This window comes from Solea senegalensis, linkage group LG15, assembly GCF_019176455.1.
Source record: "Solea senegalensis isolate Sse05_10M linkage group LG15, IFAPA_SoseM_1, whole genome shotgun sequence".
NCBI classification, from domain to species: Eukaryota; Metazoa; Chordata; class Actinopteri; order Pleuronectiformes; family Soleidae; genus Solea; species Solea senegalensis.
Genome location: NC_058035.1, coordinates 17175380 through 17198415, shown reverse-complemented (window position 1 = coordinate 17198415; position 23036 = coordinate 17175380). Strand labels below are relative to the sequence as shown.

Below are 23036 nucleotides of genomic sequence, written 5' to 3'. Positions count from 1 at the left end.
CACTGACCTGCTGTGTTACGATCTACACACCTGAACACGAACCACTGACATTTGGTAAAAGCTTTGCAGGCTTTAGATTCTTCACACAGGCACTTCACCAGAGACGTAGACCAGGTCATTAATGTGTTACTATTCAGTTTGTCAGCTTATTGTAAAGCATGTGTTTGACTGTGAAGACAATGTGCATCTGTAATCCAGTTTGAATTATCCCTTATGATAGTCAATTTGACATTTAATTCAGTGGTTTGCACCAATGGTTATTGAGGACAGAAATTGAACCCACTTTCAAGGTCTGATGTGTAAATGTCAGCGAAATCTAATGGTGAGACTGCAGATTATAACTCCTCCACTCACCCCTGCCTTTGCCAAGTGTGTCAGAGAACAATAGCAGCTTTTGCATACCAGAAAGGATGTTATTCTTCTTCCTCTTGCATAGAAAGCTTCTGCATGAAGTGCTTGCTCTTGCGGGTTTGTCTGTTTGAGCTGCTGTAGACACGTGGTGACGACCTCCAAAAAGCATGGTCCTTGCTTAATGTGCATGCAAAAGTCTAATTGGAGGGATAATAAAAAAAAAACAAGCAATTTTCATTTTAAAGCAATTGCACACTTACACAATCATACTTATGGGTAGTTCAGATACTGCCAATAACCCCCCTGTTACACACTGCTGGTGTGGTGGAGGTATAGTTGCATCAGCTAACAGCACTGCTATGAGCAAACCTCACAGTAGTAACCGTTAAAATCAATAATTTTACTGGCTGTGCACGTGTATTAACATGATTATACATTGTTGGGCAGCAGCGAAGGAAGCATGAATGAAAATAATGCTCACGCCCAACTGCCTGGATCATATACTGCACACCATAGATTCATGTGAGCTCACGTTTAATTACTCACATAAGTTAACATGTCTATAGATGGTTGAAAAAACAACATAATATTGTTTGAACTGCCTTTGGTGCGCTTGATGTTTTGAATAAATAAATATATGAATAAGATGTACTTTTGATATACTAACATGCCCCCACGTTGTATTAAAACCCACAAGGATGCCCCTTGATCTAAACCTGGCCTTGGACTGTGGTTTATTTGTGATAATTTTAGCCTCAAATACTTGAGAGCACATCATTACTATGACAGGCACGAAACAGCTTTGCAAAACCCCAAAAAACGGTTCATATTCATCTCGAGTCCCAGCTTCTTGATAAGATTTCAAGTTGCTGTTGCTGTAACAAATAATGCACACCAAACTCCATTTGAAATTTGAAAGGGTTCTGTGCTTTTCAGACGATCTCCAGATTGGCATCTCTTTTCATCCCTTACAAGTTGTTACCTTTCGATGGAGAGCATACCGCCTTTAAAGGTTCCATAGCTTCAAAACACATTCACAGTAAGAAGTGGGAACATGTGAGGCACTATTCTCCATTTTACAAGTCAGTGTGTACAACAACGTTAATCTGAAGCTGTTATATTGAGGTTAAATATTTGCTTTAAGACGACAGGATTGTTATAGACTATAACTGTGACTGTTTTGGCTTTGTGCACAATGTGATTTAATGAGGGTGGTTAATGTAGTAAAATTAGAATTGTATTCCTGTTGCACTAAACAATAAAAAAATGATAAGCATTCACCACAACTTGAATCTGCTACACTGCAGATAGCAGATTTAAATAATTCATTAATCAAACATTTTATTTTCTTCTCTGTTCTTTTCTTTGGTGGGTTAAAATAAGCTTTTCTTTTAAAACCCATTCATAATTCTTCTTTTTTTTTCTGGATGTTCTTTGGAAAAAGAGGTTGAGGAATGCAGTGCACATGCATTATTTTTTGACATGAAGGCATATTTCATGAGAGGTGACGCAGATGCCGTCACTCACTGTACATTTGCAACGCAATGGTGAGTCACATGGCAGTTAATGAACGTCAGCCTTTCAGACAAATGTCATTCTCATCATCAACATATGACGCAAAATCAATGTTTGTATGAGAGGTCGAGATAAGAATGGAGAGCGAGTTGCGCTTCCCGTGAAAATATGAGTAATGGAGATTTTGTAAATAAGAAAGCTCTCACACACACACACACACACACACACACACACACACACACACACACACACACACACACACACACACACACACACACACACACACACACACACACACACACACACACACACACACACACACACACACACACACACACAGAGAAAGGCAGTGGACTCACAGGGTCTCTGAAACACGGTATCCCAAACTTTATTTTATTGGTTTTATCAGAAGTACCATGTACCATGGAGAGCAGTCACAGTTAGTGGCAACACATACATACAACTTACCTCCTATCAGTTGGTGATCAACAAAAATCAATAAAAAGAAAAACAACCAAACAACTAAATTAACAATCACGCTCATACAGAGAACAGTGGCAAAAAAAAACAACCTTCATTACTACCAATATTGGTTATTGTTCAATTAAAAAAACAAAACAAAAAAAACACACACACACCAAATCATATTGACAAACATGAAATTCCAAAAATACACCCTGTGACAGCAAAGAGAAGAGACAGATAGAGAGAGAAAATGGGAGTTGGAGAAGGATGTGCTGACACAAAAGAAGGGCTTAAGAAGAAATGAGAAGGATTTGAAAAGAAAAATGAAGGACGTTCTGAAGTAAGACATATGGGGCTCAAGGTGCAGACAAACAATCTCATGAGAGATAAATGGACACCCTGGCAGATATACTGTCATAGATATATGGTGTTTATTTGTACTAACATGAGCTGTTGAATGCAAGGTGGCTTGGTGCGTCAGACAACATGGAGAGAGAGAGAGAGAGAGAGTTTGAGTCGAGTTGAGAATACAAGATGACAAACACCTGTCTGACATGTGCCTCAAACAGAAAAATAAAAAAGAGCACAGGGAGCGAAGTGGAAGCAAAAAGAAAAAGACAAATAATATAAACCAACCGAGGCGAGGATTGAGAAGAAAGATCAAGCAGCAGAGAGAGAGACAAGCTTCAAGCAAACCACAACTTCTCCAAAAAGGCAATATATGTCATTCTTGAGAGTAGTGAGTTTCTCCACTTCCTTTCAATAAATATGTAGAATTAATTCTTTACGGTTATCGTGATGGCCGTGTGGCCCACCTCACTTGTAACACTGTACAGTATATACACAATATTACTATTATTTATTATTATTTCTTTAATGACAAAATAACCTTTAGATGTACATATAATATTCCTCGCCCTCTGTCAGAGAATACAGCCACGGTATTAGAAGTAGCAAGCAGTGTCTTTTTTTTGTTTGTTTTTTTGTAGAAATAACCCATGCAACTCCCACATAGAATATTTATTTAAGAGACATAACTCCTTTAAGATCTCATCTCTCATTCAATAACAGCAGATATTGCCTTTTTTTAAACAAAATAAACCTTAATTAATTAGTCATGTGCAAGTTACTAAAAAAAACATAAGACGTCATAGTCTTGGTTTAAATAAAAACAAAACAAAGAAAACACCCAACAACAACATATTGTTGTTCAGCTCTACATACGTTAAAAATGGAACTGAGGGAGGAGAATAAAAGATGACAAGAAAACCTGAATCTGTACAACATTCAAACCATTTTTTCTGACAACTCTGGGGGAATGGGATACGATTCTCTATAACTATATACAGACATGTTATCATTCATGCACAGTATCAACAAGTAGCACATTGACATTCCAAATTATGGAAAACATGGCATAGGGAGACGGAGGGCAAGAGGGGGGAATGTGGGAGGAAAAGACGAAACAAAATGGCTACTGCCCGTTTTGGTTACTGTGGCAGCAGAGAGGCCGAGAAAGAAGGGTAAGAGACACAGAGGGACGGATAAGACACCATAACAATACACATGCTGGGCAGGAGGAGTCCATTTCAGTCTCACTGACCCAGAAATCAATGTATGGCTGTAACTTCATGTTTTTTTTTTTTTTCTTTAAATGTTATTTTCTTCCTCCTTGTCTTCCTTCTCCTCCTTTCCTCTCTTACAATTTTCCCTACTACATTGTACTTCTTTACGGTTACTTTAAGGGTAGAGAATAGCTCTGGTAATAATGCTTCACCCCCTTAAGAGTACATTAATTGCTCCAGCAGGACACTTTGTCCTCCCTTTAGTTCATTTGTCTGTCTGTCTGTCGCTCCTCAGTCTGTCAGACAGACAGGCAGTTAAGAGGCAAACGAGGCAACGGAGACGCATCATCAATCTTTACATTAGAAGCGACGTCACGACTGATTCAACACCATTGAATTTTTTTTTTTTCTTACATCAGGTACAACATTATTATTGTGTACATTAAAGAGTCCAAAAAAAAAACGAAACCAAAAAAAAAATCTCTACTGTTGTTTACATCCGAAGCAACGCTGTTAATGAAACAACATAGCAGCCGTTTCACACAAGCAGAAAGAACCAGTGCAAACCCCATCACAGAAGGATGAAAACAAACACTACTGCAATGTCGTTTTTTTTAGCTTGGTGTTAAACTGTTATGTACAGCGATGGCCTAGCTGTTTAACCTTTGACCTGTCCAAACCAAGGTAGGAAGCTAAATCTTTTGGCGCATGTTCGAGTCTTAGAGTTGTTTTAATTGTGTCAATTGAGCTTCTCAACTTGGTCCAGACCCTGTGGGGTTTGAACAGCTGTCGCTAATTTGCCATTAGCATCACGTCAGACTAGCTTCAAAGATAAGGTAGCGAGAGGTGGTGCAACAAAGCCGGTGTAGCAAAACAGCTAATGCCCATCAAATGAAAAGTGTTAGCGTCTGGCGGATGTATGCAGCAAACTAACTCGATGTGAACAAGCACATTACTGCAAACTTTTTCCAAGTCCTCCACAAATTCACTCTGACACATTAGGCAGCAGGCTATTTTAAATAAATCCAACATGATGTAGTTATATCAAAGAGAATATAATACACTGTGTTAGAGTTACTCAAAAAGTGATGCAAACAGCTTTTACTATTTCTTTTTTCTTGCACAAGCTAGTATATTATTTTTTTTTTACAGTGTATAAACCTTCAGCTCCATGCCAGTGAAGAGACAAATGCATACAAATTTAAATAGAAAGATTTGTTAATTAGCGTCAAAACAATATCAAGGCGTATTTTCAGTCTCTTTTCAGAGTGGTGATGAAATGTGAATAATATTTGGCGTTTTTAAGAAAGATCCACTGGTTATAAAACCCCTCCATAGGTCGAACTGCAAATATCAAGTTTCTGATAGAAAGATTTCCCTTTGGAAAAAACAGGGGTAAACTGCCACTCCAAGGCCTTCACATGAGAACAGCTACCCTAACGGTGAGCTGGTACATTGTGCAGAATTTGGCAAATGTAAGCAATGCTAGATGTCATTTATCTTTCATTTCGTCCGTCAAAGGGGAATTTAGTCAAAAGGTTCTTCAAAAAAAAAAATCAGAGCAAAAACAGAGGGTTTACTAGAAGTGTGAGATTGGCTGGATGTCAGTGTGCGAGCCATGTAGAGCCATGTAGCAACAGCTGCTGAAACACTATCAGTAATCCTGGTTCTTTGCTCCATAGGTGAATCAGAAATGTATTTATTTTTTATTTTTTCCTCAAGACACTTAAGTATTTGTCAAGCTCATCCAAATCAGGCCTTGTCCCTGCTCTACTCTCACAGGGGTTGAACGTCAGTGACAAGATTGTAGCCAAGTGTCAGATAGATTGCACTCAGCCAGATGACTTACTTAACAGATGACATTTAAAAAAAAAGAAAAAAAAAAAACACTACTTATTATAATATACATCAAGAAAAAAATACAATTTCAGCAGGAAAATTCTGGCCAATTCAGATGCATACAGTGTAGTGCCATTTTAACTATGGACTTTTTGAATGCCAACATATACAATATGGTTATTGTACATTGAGATCTTTGTAGTTTTAGCAGAACAAGTAAAATAGTTAACAGTCTGAAGTGTAAACCTCTCTGATAGTCGAAATAGATTCATATTCTACACATATTTCAGGACACACTAGTCTACCAATGATAGTCAGGAAATGGTTCCTAGCAGTTAGTGCTATGTAATGTCAGTCAGTGTGTTGTGAGTTAACTGCTCACTGGAAAGTTCAATGTTCTGGTTTGGGTTCTTATGCTCTTTAAAGCGGGTTTTGATTCATTTAGCTTGCCTAGTGCTTGACAAAGATTTTCAAAGAATCTTGGCTGTTGCTTGAGATAGTGTTTGCCAGCTATTGTCCCATAACAACACACCCCATGTTTTCAAAACCTCAAGTTGCCCTTTTAAGCCATTCTAGATCACACAGCAGAGAACTGCTTTGTAGAACTCATGCCAGCCTGTGCCATTACAGTGAGAAACACTGGACTGAACTCAATGGTTGACCCTTTTTACCGGCACAGCTACTTATCATCACCTCACTGGGCAAATAGACTCATTATTTCTACACATTCTTGCCATTAACAGGAGCTTCATAAGAAGCCAGAAAATCCAGAGAGCTGGACTTAAAGCAGTTGAACTCACTTTGCAAGACAGGTGCCAAAGGTGCAGCTTCTGGGGTTGGATGTTTTCTAACACGCAGCCGATTTAAATCATTGTATGAAGATTTTGGTTCTACAAGATTCTCCAAACCTCTACGAGCTTGTTACAGAGTTAGAGTCTGATCAGATTTAACTCTCTCCACTAACAGAAAATACCGTTGAAAATAATTCTCAGGTGTTGGCTATGGAAACTGGCCACTAAAGAGTTAAAGATTTCAAGGCTAGAGTAGTGGAGGCAGACTAGGGAAGAACATACCATGCATGGTTTCATTTGGAATAAGGCGGATTGCAGTTAACCAGAAAAGGTTGAAGCCTTGTCTTCTTTTATGACATTTGGGTAACTCTGGATACTTGGACTGGCAATGCTGTAATGAAGCTGTGTAACTCACACTGAAGCAAAGTCCTAACAAACTACGCAGGTGATGTATAAGGTCGGGGAATACAAATCCCTGTTAAACAGGCCCCTAAGGGCCAATCCCTATGTAGAATCATAAACCAGGGATCAGGGTAAGGGATTAATGGTTTCTTATAAAGCCCTTGAGGATTTTGATTGGTCCACTGACCAGCCAGCGGGAGGTGCTCAAGACACACTGGGATAATGACCAAAGTGGTCAAGTGAACCAATGGGGAAAGCGGCATCAAAGTGAGACTAATGATAACAGAGGCAGTTCACGAATATGACGTTAAGCTGAGGGCGGTACTTACATTTTTCAAAGTCTATTGCAATGTTAGAGATTGACACATGACGGTGGCAATTGCACAGGCGGAAAACCAGGCAACAGAATTCCACGGATAAAAAAATACAAACACACGTAATATTAACCTAGATATTAATGCAATGATAATCATTTCTCTAACAGTTTTAAACGGTACAGCGGCCATTTTTGTCTTTTCAGACGTGGCCTTATTAAAGGTAAAAGCACACTAACCCTTCTTGATTAAAATTAGACCTTAAATCATTTACATCTACAGTATAAATCAACAGAAAGAGGGCCCATTCAGGAGAGCATGGCATAACCAGGACATTCAGATGGAAAGTAGTAGAGCTGTAGTGTACGTTGAGCTCTTTATATTTACATTTCTAACCTCAATGATCAAAAACATTTTGCTTCATTGAAAGTGCCCTCCTACTAAGCGTTTCTACAGGCTAGGAGAGAGAGAGAGAGAGACAGCGAGAGCGAGAGAGAGAGAGAGTGTCAAAAAGACTAGTGAAACTAATAAAAGCACGTCTCATGCAGAGACAGCGAATGAGAGGCTTCTTTTTCTTCTTCACAGTACTTGACCATCTTCCCACAACACACAAGCACAGAAACACAGTCACACACCAGCACTCTCTCACAGTTTGTTGTCATTAAACAGTTGTGGCAATATCATCCGACTTTCTTCTGACTGTGTTTCCAGGATCTTCACGTCCAGATCATGCACACACACATACTGATACAGTTACTTGGTCTTTTTCGGTCCTACTTGTGCCTGTCACTGCAGCTGGATAAGGGAGAAGCGCTACTCCAAAGAAAGGGGATTAATGGGAGATGCTGTTTTTAAAGCCACGCCAAGTACAAGTAGCTGTGATGGTGTGTCGGTCCCTTCTTGCTTCTCCCTCCTCACGTTGTTAAGACTTTGTCAAGTTTCTGTATGGCTGAATAAACTGTGTGTATTTAATTCTGTGTTTGCAACATTGCAGATGTATTTAAAACCGGGATGGTTTCAAGTCAACTTGATTGGTTTGAATTTATGGAACGAAAACAAAAAATGTGATTCCTTAGTTTTCAAAATATTTCTCCATCTTCTGAGCCATTTCTATAGTTCTCATGTTTCTCCTATTTGCTGTTGTCCTTCATTGTATGTGTACTTCTTTCCATTCTCTTTTAAGATGCTTTAATGCGTCCGCCATGCCTTCATATGTACATCCATCCATTCATCCCTCATTTAATCTATTGCGTAAAGGGAGTGACTGATCAACGAGACAGTCTTAAATTCCGAATTCTATCCCCTCACCCGCAAACCATTGGTTTCTCCTTTCAAATTCTCCTTCTGTCGCACCCTTCCCTTCCATCATCTCCTGACGTCTTAGAAGCCCTGGATGTGACAGTAGGCCTCCAGTGAGGAGAAGAGGATGTAGAGGAGCCACAGGCTTACGAACAGCATCGTGGTCAGGACCTTCGCAGTCCGAGGCCCACCCAACTCTCCCCCGATCTCTGGCTTCCGTCGGTACATCAGTGTGCCAACGCAGACGAATGCAAAGATGGTGAAGAGGGTGACGGAGAAGGCCAGCGTGCCGGGGTCCACCCTGAACTCCTCCCCCTTGATATGGTGGTAGATGGCAGCGATTGACCATGCCACCTGTCAAGCATCATCACAATGGACTGTGTTAGACTATGGTGCATGTCGTTGGAATAATACTTGAAAGCAGGAGGATCACACAGCTTTAAAGTCAACATTCATACAGTAAAACTGTGAGGGAAACCGATTGCAACTGCGGCTGACAACCAGCAAGTTTGTTCTGCACCTGTGTGAGAGAAAATTACAGTCCGAACCAGCAGGTGGCAGTAGTCTGTATTAAGTCAACTATTCAGTGATGGCTGACACATATTCAACTTAAGCTGTGTCTCAATCCAGGGTCTGGAGGAAGAGACGGCCCCCTTCTTCTTCTCCTATTCAACCAACAAAGTCAAATATTTATTAGAATAATTATATTATAATAATTTTCTTATTTTTGTATTATTATTATTTTAGAGATTATTTCATTTATTCATTCTTTCTTGCATTTGTGTTTGGTTTACAATTACCCAGGCTCCACCAAGCCCATTCTCGTGTTGTTTTTATACGAACAAAAAAAGAAGAAGCTCTGCCGCGGGATAGCCTCACCCGCGAAGGATACACCGATGTATCCTTCGAAAACGGGTAGGCGCCGACCGCATTTGTTGGCAGCATGAGAAGGAGCCGATGTGCGGTGACGCATTTTGACACCATCCGGATGATGAATCCACACCGAATTAAGACACAGCTTTTGTTTATCTTGTTCAGTCCTCACCAAGACAGAGAATGTTGTGATAGCACATTTATTTCAAATTCAATGACGTCTAAAAGAAGATGGAAATGGCCCTGCTGTTGTCAGCCATGGGTCCTTTCTTTGTGGAACAAGAGAGGAAGAGGCACAAATGAAGAGCTGAAGAGAAACTGCACTGAACTTGACATTGGTTCAATATGCAGAATGAGCTGCAAGTCAGTCAGCAGGAAGCTGTCGATACTAAAAAGATCCCACAGTGAGGCACATAGTGGCTTCGACAAGGGATATGGACGACCACTGGTGGCCACCGATGTGATGAATTCTGGACTTTACTCATACATAATGACAAAAACCTCTGCCATGACTGCTCACTTTCCATCTGCGTCAGTACACTCCCCTATCTTGTACAGTTAACAATTGTTGGTTTTATTTGGATCCCCACTAGAATTTGATCATTTCTACCTTGAGCCATAACCTACATCCCCAGAAAATGTCATCAAACAGACAGACAAGCAAACAGATGAACACAGCCGAAAAAATACCACTGAATTTATACTAGGGCTGGCACTTTTTGTAAAAATAAACTTTGAAGAATTATTACTAAGATATTCAGATAGATTAAATCATTTCAGATGCTTTTGTGTTGTAAATGTCTGCTCAGTAGCAAGGTACAATTTACTTCTATCCTCACAGGAAAACAGCATAACATCACTGTCTTATTTCTCTGTTGGGCCAGTAATCAGTTCAGACGGTCTGATGCACTTCAAGGCTGTATATTATTTTATTATCAATCAATCAGTGTATGAGCTGGTACTCACCCCGATACCCAGGAAAACATTGACGGCATTGGAGCCTGTCACATTACCAATGGATGCATCTGCATACTGATCCTGGATAGCAGCAACTTTACTGGCAAAGGTATCTGAAAGGAGAGACGAGGGAGAGACAAGGTTTATGTAAGACATGCCAATCCTTTCACCACATTCAGCTCAATGGATACTTTGATCATTACTGTAGGTCTAAAAATGTTTTCGTGTCAGCCTCTGTATTCTGGCCCCATGATAGACTGGTGACCTGCCCTGCCTCTCACCTGCTGTCAGCTGGGATTGGCTACAGCTCCTCTCCTCGAAAGGACAAGTGGACGTGATAATGGACAATCAGATAGACAGTATAGATAGACTGTGTATGAATGAAAACAGTGACCTTTGGTTTTTACCTTCTGTCTACTACACACACAAATATTCTTTTATCTTAACCAGTGCAGTAAAGGGTTCTGCCCTGCTTGGTGGACTGCACTGACTACTATTAATTCTGTGAAAATTAAGTGTTACCGCTTGAAAATAGAAACAACAAAGAGTAGAGCAACGCACACGGATTTAATCCTCTTGTTGTAAGCGAGACCTCCTCATGCAGTTAATTGCAAGTTACACAAAACCAGGGTGGCAGAGAGGATGCTCTTGACAAATGTAGAGCACTTACAATTATTAATACAGAGCACTAATGTTCAAATCCTGTTTTCCACATTTAGATTGAGAACCTTAATTTAGAAACCACAATCTTTAATCCTGTCGCTGGCAGCCAGCGTAGGCCAGGTTTGGGCCAAGATCAATAACTTACGTGGCTGAATCTCAGTCTGCAAGGGCAAACAAATCTTGGCCTGACAACTAATCAGCATTGTGCTACTTATTCCCCCAAATTTCCCCTGGATTCATGGTCTGCCAAACTACAGCAGCTCCACAGGGACACAGAGAGGGGCTTTGGAGGCTCTGCCAAGTCTCAACAATAGGCTCTTAACAGAGAGCACAAAGACTGAGCCAACAGTCAAATGGTCAGTTAGTCCTCTTTTTTCTCTTGCTAATTTTCTAGCCGTCTTCATTAGTGAGTTCTATCCCCTTGCTTTTGGTTGTTGGTTACAGCTAAAGGAGACATCAAAATGGAGAAAAAGGCAAGAAAGTGGAAGTGGAAAAAGGAGGACGAGCTATTTTGAAGTGGGAGCCGAGCTGCTGGTGGTTGGCGGACGATGGGGAGCAACAGTGAGTGATGAGAGAGAGAGTGGCAGGGTAGGTGGGAGGATGGATTAGGCAATGGAGGCAGTTTGCCAAACAAGAGGCCCAAATCCCCCAGTACAACTTAACAAGCCTGCTGAGCTTAACTGTATGTATCTCTGTGCGTGTTCATGCGTGCACATGTGTGCATATCAAGGCTCTATTCACTCTGGATGTGCTTGTTTGCCTGCGTGTGCTGGATGTGCGGTTGCATCGACACTGGGTCTGTTTGCAGTAAACGATGCCAACTGGGTCCTGTGATGCCATGCCTTCACCCGCTGGCAAAGATGTGCGAGTGTATGTGTGTGTGTACCGTGTATGTGTGTACTTGTACTGTATTTGTTACCTCTTTATGACCTTTTCTTGCACAAACACTGACCTTGTCAGTACCAGTAGCAGCAAAACCTGGTCCTATAATGAGGCAGTTAAGTTTAGTGCTAAGATTTGAATTGTGTTATGGTTAAGGTTAGGGATAAAGCTTGGTTTATGCTGTCCAAATGAATGGAAGTCAGTGCAGTGCCCTCAGGAGGATTGCTGCGAAAACATGTGTGTGTGTGTGAGAAAGTGAGAGAAAGAGAGGATGTTGGTCTTTGAGTGCTTGTTTGCGTTGATTGAGTGCATGTGTGGATTTACTGTGTGTGTGTGTGTGTATATTTGTGAGTGTGAAACAGGTTCCACTCTGCAGCTCCTACTCATGAGAGCACACGCCTCCCTGGAGAATCTGCTGCCCTTTTCCTCTGCCTCTCTGTCAATCAACCAGTCTCTCTCTTTCTAATCTGTCTTCCTTCTCCTTCCTTCCTCCGTGCATTATTTTCCTTGCACCTGCCTTTGCACTCTCTTCTGCTTCCTTTTGTTCCCTGTCGTCATTTGTCACAACAGATTTTAAAAAGGTCAAACACGCTTTAATTTTATCGTCCTTATAGAACATTACGGTAACAAACACTCTGTAAATGCCTCACTGCCCAGTCCTCACATTCATTCATCCACTCTCTGTCTGCCATTTTAAAAACCCTGCACAGCAATTCCTAACATTCATCTACGTGACATCACCCCAGCATCCTACTCACATTTCTAACATCTCGAATCAACTCACAGTTGTGATTGGTATACAGTTATACAGTATATACAATTACAGTTGTAATTGTATATACTGCATATATGAGACATGCTTTTATATGGTGCATTTTGACCAATTCTCTTGTTTGTTCTGCTTTGCTGCAGCTATTCAGTCTTTCTGGACTGCTCTTGATTTGGCCTGGTTTTCTCACCTGCTTTTGTGTGCTGAGGCCGAATGAAGGTGATTTCTTCTGAACTTTTATAGGTGTACCTGTATATCTCTCCCTAAAACTAGCCCTTAGTCAACACATTGCATCTTCACAATCTCTCCTGATTGATATCGACTTCCTAAAGCCACCATAAAATGCTTTAAAAATAGTACTTTCATCACACAGTGATTGTCTCAAAAACTTTACACCGATGCCAAAACAACCGAATCAGTTATATGAGTTTCTAATTTTTCTCTTGACAGCTTTTTTTGTTTTCTCCCTACATCCTTTTGTGTGTGTGCACTTGTATTTGTTACATCTTTATAAACCTGTTCCGGCATAAACCCTGACCAGCTGTCCTCATGGAGACCAAAATCTGGTCCTAATGAGGCAGAACCTCATTTGTAAGGAACTGGTCGGGGTTAAGGTTTGAATTATAGTTAGGTTAAGGTTAGGGTTAGGCATGAACTGGTTATGGTTAAGGTTAGAGATAAGGCTTTGTGAGAGTACTTAAAGGATAGCTTCACTAACCTTTGTGTGTGTGTGTGTGTGTGTTAGCCTGGCTAACTGTGATGAATGAGGTTAATCACCATGGAGCCACAGCCCAGGTAGGGTTTTATTAACTGTAATAGCTACAGAATTGGAGGTGTGAGTGTGTGGGGGCCACGGGAGGTTCTGGTAATAAGCTGCAGAGCTTCACAAAGGCCGAATCACTTTGTTTCCATTCCGCGGCTCTACACCATGCGTGTGCGTTTGTGTGTGTTTGTGTGTGTACTTCTGCATTTCATGCAGCTGTGAGTACATGCATTTGTCCACACATTCAACTGTGCATTTTATGTATGCATGTGTAATACATCATTTTTGATCCCCTAGATCCCGAGATAGGAAGACAGAGACCACTTTAGCCAAACATGACAAATAGCCATATGTTAATAACACAAGGTGGTCACGGTACAGGTGTGTGTGTGAAAGTGTATGACACTTCTTCCCATTAAATGTTAACGCATTGTAAGCACAATATGTATGATGCATCTGTGTATTGAATTCATTTGGTTTGTGTAATTGTTTTGAATTGTGTTAATGCAGAACTCAAGGTCTGTGTGTGTGTGTGTGTGTGTGTGTATTTAGCAGGAGACTGTGGCCAAGGTTAAAGCACATTTAACCTGCTGTTGCAATTGTCGGCCATTCCTCATGTTTAGAGGATGATCCATGCTGCTGTCTGCAGACTGAAGTGTTTTGTCTAACAGGGTCTAACAGGGTCTCACACACACACACACACACACACACACACACGCACATGCACGCACACACACGCACAAAAATACACTAGAGAGACTGGAAACTACTGGTTCAGACTATAATAATCCATTGTCACTTCAGCAGAGACTCTCTTTAACAGCAGTGCTTATTTAAGCACAGAAATCAAGCCGAACAGCGCCAAACTGCAGATCAGTTAACGATCCTAAAAATGTGGGTTAATGTCCAACAACTGTCAGGAGTCTGGTGTAAAGTCACTAGTCACTCATTTGTGTGTGTGTTCGTCGCGTATAAAACAAAAGTCATCGCAGGGATGGCTCCGCCCACGTTAAGTAGGTACTTTGTTTGTAGTCGAGATGCAACCTAAACCGTGCCGTGCTGTGCCGAGGCGAGTAGAGCCGGTGGAAATATGCTATTACGCTGCACTGAAGTAATGGGGAAGAGGGGAAAAAAAAAAGCTTCAATAGCAATAAAACATGAAGCAAGGAATGTAAAATGTCAAAGTATTTAACCTGAAGGAGGTCATTGATTAACACTAATGTATTCGTCCATTGAACATCATTGGACATTATAGGCAGGAAAAAGGACTTATGAAGCTAAATGTCAAATGTGGATAGAAAAGAGTCTTTGATTAAAGCTGTTGGAAAGTCCAATAGCTGGATATTTATAATTAAAGTAGCAGTGATCAATCTGATCAATGCTCACTCACCTGGTACAGAGGTTCCCAGTGCGACGAATACCACTGCTGTGACTGAGTCTTTCAGGCCCACTGTGCAGCCAAAATGAGAGGCAAGGTCTCCTGTAATAAAATGCAAAATAGGTTTAACAAATCTGTGATCACTGATCATTTTCCAATCCTAAACAAAAGTGAATGACTACAACTATTTCAATGTCAGGGATTGTTCACAGCAAGGTCTTTCTATTCTGGAATTTCTTATTTATTTAATACAGTCACACATTGTGATCATTTAAAAAAAAATATACTATTGAAACAGTTATGTTAGAAGCAGTGTATGCCTTTAATTTCTCATCCTTGCAGAGCCGGGAATTGAACCCACAACCTTCGAGTTCTCACCCTTGCATTAAAAATGTTTCAATGGTAATGCTCCATCAAATCCCTTAACACTAAAAAAAATATTCAAAATCTAATGACAATATCAGTCAGAAAAATCCCAGGTTTCGGTTTTTCATTTTTCATTTTCTGCTTATAATGAAAAAAAGTTTGGTATTTTCTTTATTCTCTAAAACTGTGGCCTTTTTTTTTGTTTATTTCAAACTGCTCTTGTCAGCTGTCGACGTACCAATGACAGCGGTGAGCAGTCCGATCATGCAGATGGAGACCACGAAACAGGCCCAGCCGTTCCAGTAGTCTGTGGGCGGGACAAAGGCAAACAGAACCTTCCAGAAGACGGTGAGAAAGTGCATGACGTAATCGAAGCAGGACGGCAGCTTCTCCTCTCCGCACTCCTCGTCGTCGTCGTCCTCACCTGGGGGAAGCAAGCGTTGAGAGAAATTTAAATCAAGAAATTTAAGTTAAAAGATGATTGAAGGATTCAAGGTTCAAACACCTTTTGAATTGACTGACAAAATCAGTTTCACCTTGTTGGAAAATAAGAGCTAAATTTAACTGTCCATGACTGACCACAGAGTGCAAAAGGATGAAAGGAGCCCAACAACGTGCTGACACACACACAGACTACACACTCGGCTGCTGTTCTGCTCTGTTGATAAATGAGCTGAATGATTAAATGAGATCACCTGCTGCTGGTATTAACCTCTCACTGGGCAAATCCCCGAGAAAGACATGAACTTGTATTGATTTCACCCATGCATAACCTTTCTAAGAGCTGGTGATGCATTCAAATGCTCATAACAAGCAAACTAAAAGCACCTGAAGTGAGCCGAGTTCATGGAGCCTCCTTCAGCCTCATTAATACTGTTCACCCGCCTGAGATTTGTTTGATTCTTTTGTTATAAAAGCTCCCTTTAATGGTCATTGAAAAACACATTAATTAGAGCATCTGAAACCAGTTATGTACCTGTCTTTATATAATGTTTAGCTTTATATATACATATATATATATATATACCTGGGTATATATATGGGTGAATACCCGGGTGTTCACATGAACAATAAACTGGTCTGATTTATTTATTATCATTATCTTTACTGCTGTGACTCTGTAAATGTCCCCACTGCGGGACTAATAAAAGACCATCTTATCTTATCTTATATAAGTAAAGGTCAATGCAGCACGCTTGAATGATCCCGAAGAACGATTTACCAAGACATCTTCAGTTTGGAGAGGGAATGTGTGGAAACCAGAAACTAAGACAACACACACACACACACACCAGTGTCAGTGATGGATACATTACTGTCTTTACAAATATTTTGGAATTGAATGCACGGCTATCTCAGCCTTGGCGAAACTGTCATAAAGAATAGTAAAACAGTAAAAAAAAGAAAGAAAAGAAGCCAGGCCCACACTCCAATTGTCCTTAGTTTGACTTATAACCATGACGATCCCAGGACAAATTTAGTGCTGCTGTTGACACTTTGAGTGCTGACCTTCTGCAGGAAGCATAAAGTAACAGACAGACAGATTTTTCAGACTGCGTATTGTACACAGTTTGTAAGACGTTAGCATGGCCTAACACAGAGATGAACGCAGTCCTGCACGGCTAATCATTTCCTCTGGGAGGAGTCACGTACCTTGTTTAATGTAATTAAAAATGAACGCGTCCCTCTCAGAGAGAATACGCCGAACTTTAAATGAACAGTAGGTCAGCGCAGGGGCCTCCTTCACACACACACACTTGGTCTAATGAAACATAAAACAATACTGTCTACCTGTGTTATGTCATTTTTCAATTTCTGCTGTTCTCCTTCGCTCCCCCACACTCTGCCACGAGTAGATGGAGGCATTTCTCGAGCACTCTTTTTTCTCTCTCTGTCTGTTAATGTTTATATAAGCTCACCACAATTGTCCCTTCTTCTTTGTCTCTTTATTTATTTATTATTACATTTTTTGTCCATGTATGTACCTCGGGTTAGGGTCAAATGGAGCCAGACACCAGGAGGTGATCCCAATGATTTGACTTCACCTTTTAGGGAATTGTCATATTCAGTTTTGCTTATTATAACACAAGCACAATCCTATAGCAATGATTGACATGTCTGTTTCACAACAATGAATGTAGAATGAATGTCACAAACTGTAACAATACAATATAAAAAAGACAATTACATACATAGATTATATAAAAGGAGCCTCTCATCTGCAGTAAGATTACTGTGACCCAAAATTATGTTTTCTTGATAGGCAACCTATAACAGTATTCTAACTGTATGTATAAATATATATATATATATGTATATATATATGTGTATGCATGTGCATGTATGTGCATATACATGCGCATGTATATATATATATATATATATATTCAAAGCTAAGCTTAATCTAAGCTTAATATTCTTTTAATATACAGTATACGTTTGAAACAAACACTGGAATCTAAAGAGGAGTGTCCAGTTTTCCTAGAGCAATAAAAACAAGGCATTTTTTTAGAGTCAGCGGTCACATGGAAGGAGGACAATATACAATATTATTGCTTATTGGGATTAAAAGCACTTACGATAAGTTAATTGTGGTGAATTTCTATAATAGCGTTAATCGTGAGTGAAGAAAAACATCAATATCTCACGTGAGTGACATGTTCATCATCTATGATCTTATTAAACAACCAAAAAAAAGTGCATCATTTCTGTGATGTTTTGCAGACAGAAGGCTGCACCTTTATAAGAATCTAATATATATATATATATATATATATATATATATATGTATATATATATATATATAGATATGTTAAAAGAGGTATTTTCAATCATCGCAACAATATCATTAATCGTAATTATTTTGGACAGGAAAATCGACCCATGCCTCCATGGCAGACTGTGTGTTTTATCTAGGGTGGGATTTTAATATAGCATTGGTTTGGAGTCATCATTTAAAATGACATGGACACTATTAAATCAAAAGATAGTTTTTAAGTGTTAGTTTAGAGCAAGTTCACAGCTGACTTGGTATGATAATGACTGTCAAAAGACCTCTCAAAAGTAAATGTCTAATTTGCACACTTTCTCTATTGCCATGCTCAGTTGTGCGTTACACTGATTAAGTGGTTATCTTTAATTAAGTAATTATTTATTCTTCTTCTTTCCCAGAAACTTATCATCTACAAACACATTTTTGATGTTGAGGCCTTTATGTAACTAAATCTGTGAGTTTCTTCCTATCACTATCATTCTGTCACCAGTGTCATCACTTGTTTGTTTGTTTTTGTGACAGACTATTCTTTCTTTTTTATTTGTGTCTCATTAGTTTCATTCGAGAAGGGGCTGGTCTCATGGGGTCAAAATAAACACAGGAAAAAAAGTGAAGTGAGAAATAAATAATTAAATCTACACTGTCAAAATATGCAAAAAAAAAACATAATTAAGTATGTACATGTCAGTTTTTCATAAGCTACAATCTCGTGCTAATGTGATAGCTACTGACAGAGCATATGAAAGTCATATCTTATCTCACACACACACATATATCCATACTCTCTCTTGCTCTCCAGTGTGCGTTATCTCTTGCTGCTCACTGAGCTGCAAGAAGTCTGTGCTCTCATAGCTCAGAGCAGAGTGTGGCTCTTCTCTACAGGCCGCTGGTCAAGCGACGGACCCATGATACAGGATACAGAAAATCACACACACACACACACACACACACACACACACACACACACACACACACACACTTATCTTTGAAAGTCATATGGTTAAACCAACATTTATCAAAAAATAAAATCATACACACACATGTACTTTCATACAGTGCATGTGCAGTACATTTTAAATACCCTTTTGCACACTGCCAGCACATCTGTCAGGAGCAACATGGGGGTTAAGTGTCTTGCTCAAGGACACATCGGCATGTAGACTAGCAGAGCGGGGAATTGAACCCACAACCTTCGAGTTCTCACCCTTGCATTAGAGCATAGTAGTTAACATTTGGACTGAATGTGACGTAATAATGCTCCATCTCCTTTTAAACCATAAATGCTGAACTGGAATTTGACTTAAATGTCACAGATGTACTGAATGTCAGACACTTAACCCACAACCCCTTACCCTAACCTTAACCATCACATCTAAATGCCTAACCCTAACCAAAAACCCTCAAAAAGCCATTTTAAGGGGTGACAGAATTTGAGCACCAGCCAAAATGTCCTCCCTATGGTTAAGTTTTTTTGGTCCTCACAAAGATAGCCATATGACAGCATACACGCAGAGGACACTGCATTGACTTCCATACATTTGGACGACCTAACCCTCTTCTCTCACCTTAACTAGTTAATTCACTAATGAAGCCTAAACTTACCCAGAGTCATTCACAGAACATCACATATTCACTGACTGTGGGGAAAATCACACACAGAGTAGAGACACGCAGCCTGTCATTCATCCGCGCATCTTCAAACGTGGCCACATGTTGTGACTCTCGTTAGTGTTTATTTGTGACACTGATGATTACATTTGAGTCACAGAAATGAGGCTGTGGTTGTCAAATTTCCAGGGCCTGCTGGGTCTTTTAACAACCCTCTGACACCGCCCTGCGCTTCTGAAGACATGTCCATGAACTTCAAAGCGTCTTCTGTCCTGTGGAAAAAAAAGTATTCTCTCCACTGTACAGTAAATCTTACACTTCACCAGTTTCTCATGATGTTCCTGCAAAAACCTGCCTCATTTTTAACTAACAAGCAAGGACTCGAGCGTTACCATGACAGCTCTGTGAAAGATTGTGTTTGTGTGTGTCAGAACTCATGCTGACATGCTTAAATTTATATTCATCTTCCATTTTTCCTGTCTTCCCGTAGTTGTGAGGACACTCATTGATACATAAAAAGCATTTTTATAGTCCTAGACCCTAACTCTTCATCATCACACATTAACGCCTAAGCACAACCCCTCTCTCAACCTAACCTAAACCTAATTCCAACACTTACCATAAAAGCAAGTCTTCATTCGGAAAAAGCTTGTTTAATATTAGAGGAGTGGACGAACCTAACCTAACATGAATAGTTTTGAGCCACAATTTTTCCTCGCAACCATAGAAACGCACACACGCACGCGCGCACGCACACACACTCAGACTTTTACATTTTATCTTTGCTCTTTTCAGATGTTTCATAAGAGCAATTGTCACAAACAGCAGATGAGTCAGTCAGTCCGCCGTTTGTCAAAACACTCAACAAATCAATTAAATAACCAGCCATTTAGCAAGTCCATCATTCTCTGTTGTTGTGCAGCCACAGCATGCAAATCAAATTGGTTAGTGCACAGCATTGGCAGAGAGAACAATGGCAGCTGATAGAAAAGAGGGATTTTTGCTCACACATTTTGGTCAACAACTGACACAAAAGACACAAAAGCTCATCATAAAGTTAAATGAAGTGTCTTCATAAACTTAATTAGTTAAAATAGCAGAAGAGAATGCAGGAGAAAATAGCCGTATCCTCCATTCAGCAAGGCTCGTTCTTCTTATTTTCTTCTTTCAATGAGTTTCCCTTGAATACCTACACTACCCCCAGATGGACACACACACACACACACACACACACAGAGTAACAATCACTAACACACAGATATACATCCATAAATAACGCACATACACAAACAGAGGAGCAGGTGATGAACAGCGCGGTGAGGTCTCAGTAATTACAGGGCAGTGGAGTGTGGCGTGGTTGAACATCAATCTCTTTCTCTTTTCTTCACGTTTTTCCCTTCACTCTCTGTCCTAACAATCCCTCTTTCTCTCTCCCTCTCTCTCTCACTTGATTTCTTTTCCATTGATTTTTTTTTCTCTCCCTCTCTCTATGTTGTTGTTCCTTATTTGTTTGAGCCTGTTCTCTTTCAGGATGTTCTTTTAACTAAGAAACTGTTGAATCGGTTGGCTGTTAACTAAGAATCTTCATTAATGTGACACCAAAACTACTATAACCACATGCTACTTATATATATTAAGTGTTATAATAATAATAATGATAATAATAATAATAATTGAATAATATACCTCATACGGAATAAAACATTAACCTTGTTTACATGGGCAGCAATATTCTGATATTAACCAGACGACCAGATGATAATTATTCACATAAGTCACTGTAATAAACCACAATAACATTATGTGCAATAATTAGGTTAAGACTCATGGAGGATTCTAATCTCAGCCGAATTATATAGACAAATCATAATCAATCAACACTAAGATCAGTAACTGGTTTCACTGTTTTGTCAGATCCATATAGCCATAAACATAATTATAGTTGCAAGCAGCACTGCGTGGGCCCTTGAAGCCGCCGCCCTGCCAGCAGATGGCGCCATGAACTTGAATCAGTTTTCATATGCTGATATTTTCTGGCCGGGCCTTTTATCTCATGTGTGACGTTTCGAGCAGATTGGTTCTTTTTCAGCAAAGTGATAAATCACTTCCTGTTTCGTGTCAAATTTGGGCCGGAATTCAAAATGGGCGACTTCCTGTTGGGTCAAGTTCATATTAAGAGACGTGGTCAAGGTCAGTCTTTTGTGTCATGTATGATGTTGCCAAACGGTCAATGTATGGCAACGTTACAGGGCACTTCCTGTTTCGTCGCGAATGGTTAAAATTAGTCCAAAATTCCGATTGGCTGTCGGGGCCACGCCCTTTTGAATCTGTGATACCTTTTGATAACATTTGATCTTTGATGTGTCACTTAAAATGGCTCACTTCCTGTTAGGTTGAGACCATGGTCCCAATGGACTTTTTTGTTCGTCTTGGGCTTTAACATGTTCCCGCCAAGTGTTGTGGAATTTAACGCAACTTAGTTTTGGCTTTGGGGGGCGCTATTGAGCCATTTTGCACCACTTTTTTTTGTGTGCCAATTTTCATCCGTTTTCACCAAAGTTTGGGGCCTGAAAAAATGCGATCCTTTGGGGAAACAAAATAAAAAAAAACATTCCTAGAAGAACTCACCACTGTCAGTGCTCGGATCCTGAATATAGAAAATTAGTGAAGCCACTGAATAAGTATATTATATATCATATTGCAGTTTTCACAGCAGCAGTCACAGACATGAGCCATAATCTGAATATGAGGAGTGTTACGTATACATCATCATCTGAATAATGTCTAATTCAGAACAAGATCAGTAGTCAGATTATCGGTTTCCATGTGAACATTATCACCACAAACAATGGAAAACGGGCACTTGACGATCTTAGAGAATTGCATGTAAATGACAACACAGCCATTAATAATTCAACACCATCAAGCTGCTCATTAAACTGCGACTTGTCCATGTTTGATAAGGTCACGTTTGTGCTAAACTAAACACTGACAAACACACAGAATGTCCCGGCGCCTCTCCGTGTCGGCTTATCTGGGGACAATTGTGACACAAGCCACGCCGAACAAACACAGAAAACACATAAGCAGCACACACACGCACACACACAGTGACATTTCAGAGGCCGGGCTAAATTCACGTCCCCTCTTTTTTCGAGATGAATGCCACGGCCTCTGCAGCATTTTGTGTGGCATGTGTGTGTACGTGTGTGTGCCAAATTAGTGTTATGGTGTGGTGACCTGTATAAATGTCTTCTCATGGCTGCCATTTTAACCAAACACACATCTACAATTCCCCCCCCGATCACACTGATAAGCCACATACGAGGCTGAAATATTTCTGGAGCCTTCAAGCACGGTGATCTTGAATGTATCCCTGAAGTATAAGATATATTTCAGATGGGAAGGTGCAGATAAGAGACAATGAGAGACTCTAAAATGTCTCCGGTCAAAAGCAAGGGAT

General features: G+C 40.0%; 1 protein-coding gene across 1 annotated transcript in view; it reads right to left on the bottom strand.

The window, feature by feature from the left end:
• Positions 1-4030: 4030 nt before the first annotated feature.
• Positions 4031-23036, bottom strand: part of LOC122781596 (sodium/calcium exchanger 1-like) — a 115605-nt gene continuing 96599 nt past the window's right edge. Inside the window, exons 8-11 of the mRNA XM_044045370.1 lie at positions 15431-15616; positions 14839-14928; positions 10381-10484; positions 4031-8895 (exon numbers count right to left, since the gene is read on the bottom strand). Of these exons, the coding sequence (XP_043901305.1) occupies positions 8623-8895; positions 10381-10484; positions 14839-14928; positions 15431-15616 (653 nt within the window). The 3' untranslated portion in view covers positions 4031-8622. The remainder of the gene's footprint in view (positions 8896-10380; positions 10485-14838; positions 14929-15430; positions 15617-23036) is intronic.